The sequence below is a fragment of the Carya illinoinensis genome, chromosome 2, assembly GCF_018687715.1.
Source record: "Carya illinoinensis cultivar Pawnee chromosome 2, C.illinoinensisPawnee_v1, whole genome shotgun sequence".
Taxonomy (NCBI): Eukaryota; Viridiplantae; Streptophyta; class Magnoliopsida; order Fagales; family Juglandaceae; genus Carya; species Carya illinoinensis.
The window spans coordinates 23,628,608-23,632,754 of record NC_056753.1 but is presented as its reverse complement, the minus strand read 5'-3'; the positions used below and the strand labels follow the sequence as shown (position 1 = coordinate 23,632,754).

General features: G+C 37.3%; 1 protein-coding gene across 1 annotated transcript; it reads right to left on the bottom strand.

Moving 5' to 3' along the window:
* Positions 1-509: 509 nt before the first annotated feature.
* Positions 510-2,030, bottom strand: LOC122294666 (suppressor protein SRP40-like). Its single transcript, XM_043103582.1, has one exon. The coding sequence runs from the start codon at positions 1,992-1,994 to the stop codon at positions 852-854; it is 1,143 nt and encodes a 380-aa protein (XP_042959516.1). The 5' UTR covers positions 1,995-2,030; the 3' UTR covers positions 510-851.
* Positions 2,031-4,147: the final 2,117 nt, after the last annotated feature.

Genomic DNA, 4,147 nt, shown 5'->3' with positions numbered 1-4,147 from the left:
TGCTGCTACTGCTATATCAGATCTTGTTCCTCCGACCGAGGCTGGGGCTGGTGTTGCTCCCCCATCTGTGAGTACTAGCCAGCAGCCGGCGACTGCATCTGCAGGGGATGTGCGACATGCTTGAGTTGATGCAGTGATGACATATATGAAGGCGCATATAGACCGACTGATCGATAGATAGATTGCACATATAGATCAGGTTGTTGCACATCTTGCAAATCATGTAGATGTGCTAAATAATAAGGTTGAGACATTGACTGAAGAGTTTCGATCTTTTGTAAACCAGCAGTACTTCTGAATGTCATTTGTTATTATATAATCATATTTGTTTCTATTTTCGAAATATGTAATTGACAATATTATTTAATATATGTATTGTAACTTAATTTATACTCTCAATGACGATTAATATTATGCAACCTTAATATTAAACAAATATATATTATGATTAATTTTTGCAAATTAAAATATAATGTTCGAATCTTACAAATATACGTTCGAATCTTGTGGATACGTTCACACGTAATTACATATAACGTTCAAACATTGGCGCTAAAATTTTTACGTTCGCACGTGAATATGCGTAACGTTCAAACGTTATTGTGACGTGCGAACAAATTAACTAAAACGTTCAAACGTTAAAAATTTCTTCCCTATCATTTAGTGACAGTTCCCACAAACCGTCACAGAAAATGACTTTTAGTGACGGTTTAGAGACTGTCACTATCTTCAATCTGTCACTAAAACCTATATTTGTTGTAGTGTACACAAGTGCTGCTTTCCAACTCCTTTAATTTTGTTTTGGGAGGAATGGCAGCCAAGTTGGTGGTGGCTGCTAGCTGCTTTCCCGTTCAAATCCTCATAAATCCAGCAAATATGCCACTGCACTTCATCCTTTCTTTCATGCACTTCTGTTGATGGCCGCTGCTAGAGCCACTGCGTATTTCGGCAGAGGCCGAGGCCTTGGACTTGCCTTCCCCCTGCGACTCCACTGTTCTTAGAGTGCAGTCCCCAAACCCAGCGGAGATTCTCTCGAACAAGTCCCCTGAGAAGCGCCTGCTTCCACACCCAACAGATCTGGATCTCCAAACCTTACGCTCAAGGGACAAGGCTGAAGCAGTTGCTTGGCTAGTGGAACCATCATCATCATCATTATCTTCCACAATGTTACTTTTCTCGCCCAGAGAGGACCCTGGACGCTTTTTCTTTTTATGCTTACCAACTGAACCATTTGTCGCTTCGGCTGCTTTCAAAGTTGTGATCTTGGAGCCGTTTCTGAAGCTTTTGTCCGTACTATTGGAAGCACCGGACTTTGAAGAAGAGGAAGCAGTAGTGGTAGTAGAAGAAGAAGAAGAATAGAGAAATGACCAAAATCCACCACTTTTTCTTGGGCTAACGTGTTCACCATTGTCATCACCACCCGATAACTGTTTTCTCCCAGGGGTTGCGGTGTACTTGCTTCGCTTAAAAACCATATTAGCTGCACGATCGGATGCTGCTACTGTAGTAACTTTCTTCTTCTTCTTCATGATCTTCTTCTTACGTAAAAGAAAAAGGATCCGGTCCCGCCTTCTATAATACTCATGATAATGACCATCTTTGCTGCCACCATCGTAGATAACTTTCGTTAATGTGGGCCGGAGTGAGAGTGAAGGAGAGGAAGAAGAAGAACCAGCACCACCATTTCCAATATCAGATTTAAAACGAGAGGGTGAAGAAGAGGAAGAGCTACGAATAGGAAGAGAAAAAGAGGAGGAGACAAGCTTGCCAAGCTTCTCTTGGAGGCAAAACGGACAGATCCCACCAGGGTTGTTTCTGTAGGCATGGTTATTGCATTGCATACTATCTCCTATGTCTTCCTCTTCCACACCAACTTTTCCTTTTCCTCCGAGACGTTTGATTCCTTCCATCATCATGTTCGGTTCCTGGGGAAATCTTTGATTCCAAACGTAGATATCTTCCTCCTGCTGTTCCTCTTTTTTCGGACCTTGCATGTCTCTTTGCTGTAGTCTGCTTTTCAGAGAGAAGCAAACAAGTCGGTCAGAAGTGTAATTTGAGTGATAATGTATATATATAGTCTATATAGATGCGATGGTGGGAGAGAAGACTGGCAGGATGGAGAGATAGAGTCCCAGGCCGAGCACGTGGAAGACTGACTTGCCAACTATATTAAAAAGTTTGAAAAAGGCAAGCAAAGAGCCAAAGACAGGATTTATTTATTTTTTCTAAAAAGCATGCTTAGTATTATAAAAATTAAAAGGTTCAAGGTGGATCATTTCACTATGGCATTTAGGAAAATTATCTAAGGATATGCAATAAAAAATTAAGCTGGTTGGACACCGCCACAGAATGTGCATATCAATTTTGGAATAGATGGATTTTGACTATTTTCCACTCCTTATGTTACAGGAGGATTTGCTAAATATCATCAATGACCAGCGTGATTTGTCAGTTTAGATTAGAGTCCATGCTTTCAATGGTTGTTATATATGACGGTTTGTGTGTTGCTTAATTTCCAACATTGCTTGGCTTTGCTGGAGCTGAGTTGCCATTTGAGAAGCCAAAAGAAATGCTGAACCTTCGGCTATCATGGATGATGGGATTTAAATTGAGAGAAAAGTAGATAAGTTTATAGATTTCATAACATTTATTGTTAAACGTGTTTTTTGTTTATAAAAGTAATATTAAATATTTAATAATTATTGTTAAACTTAATTTATATATATGTTTATGTTTCTTTTTCTTGAAGTCTTCAAACTATCTTTGCGCCTGCATGCCCAAGCAAAACTTAAGAATATAACAAATATGATAAATATGTACACATAAAAACTATATAAAAATATTATCCAAATTAATTAATTTGTTAAAAATCCAACGTTATTAAAAAAATAGATCATATATATATATATATATATAATATATTAGCAAAATTGAATAACTTACCAACAACTTTGAACTCGATGACATAGAAAGATGCATGGGTCTCTCGATATATTGGTTTAATTGCTTATACAGATAGTTAGATCTAGCAAGTTAAAGCTGCGCCATGCGTCGATCTAGTATATTTCTCGATATATATTTATTTGATACATACACAACATACATCTGTCATATCGTGTACGTGCATGACTACTACGTGGCCCCCAGTAGTCGCTCTATCTTATCAAAACATCATAAGTTTCATTATAATTACACTTAAAACAATGCATGCATTATTGCGCGCTCTCATGATGTAGTTGTGAAATCTCTAGCATATGCCATACGAAGACTAGCACTGTGTGATTTAATTAGGTTTTGCTTGGTGCTAACCCTAGCTAGGCTTCTCTCTACAAAAAAATTGCTTATTTGTTGTAAGTTAAGTGCTTTGGGAGGCCAGTGATCACATATATATATATATATATGTGTGTGTGTGTATGTAGATGCATATATACGGTATTACTTTTGGGAGACAATAGCAATAATAAATGCTTACTTATTTGCATGGACAGGTGAGCATGTGCAGTACAAGTAGTATTACAAAGCAGCTCTCATATTCAACAACTACATCTGTGTGTTATAAATAATGACTATTTATTTGTATCAGTGGCAACACCTAAATAAATTTCATTTAATTACATATAGCTAGAGCTAGCTTTAAATAATGTAAGATACGAATTATATGAAATTAATTAGGGCCAGTTACTGTATTAATTAATGTAAATATCATATGGCTCTTGCACGTTCTAATTAATCCGTTTGGTAAAAAATATGAGAAAATTAGTAGAGGGAAAGATCAATCAAAGATCATTCATGAATAATTAGGAGTACTAAAACAGAGGTAGAAAAGCAAAAGAAGAAATGATAATCTCAAAGTTAGTTTCACACAAGAAAAACTACCGATAAACATTTCATCTGATGATCGAGGTTGAGGTCAATCTGAGTTAGTATATTGACATCAAAGCTTTGGATTTTACAAAAACTACCTCCGTAGCTAGCTAGGTACAGCAGTACCTCTGCATTTAATCGTCTCCACATCTTAGGCTCTTAGCTCTCAGAGAGAGAGAGAGAGAGAGAGAGATTTGGTAAGATTTCCAATGTGTTTGTCCAATATTAGCATTCTACTTTTAGATGGTCAGAGCATCATAGTGTACCCTGTGGTTGCCTGCAT

Bases quoted from the DNA above. Each gene is read 5' to 3' on its own strand.
- LOC122294666 (XM_043103582.1), bottom strand. From the start codon at position 1,994: ATGCAAGGTCCGAAAAAAGAGGAACAGCAGGAGGAAGATATCTACGTT.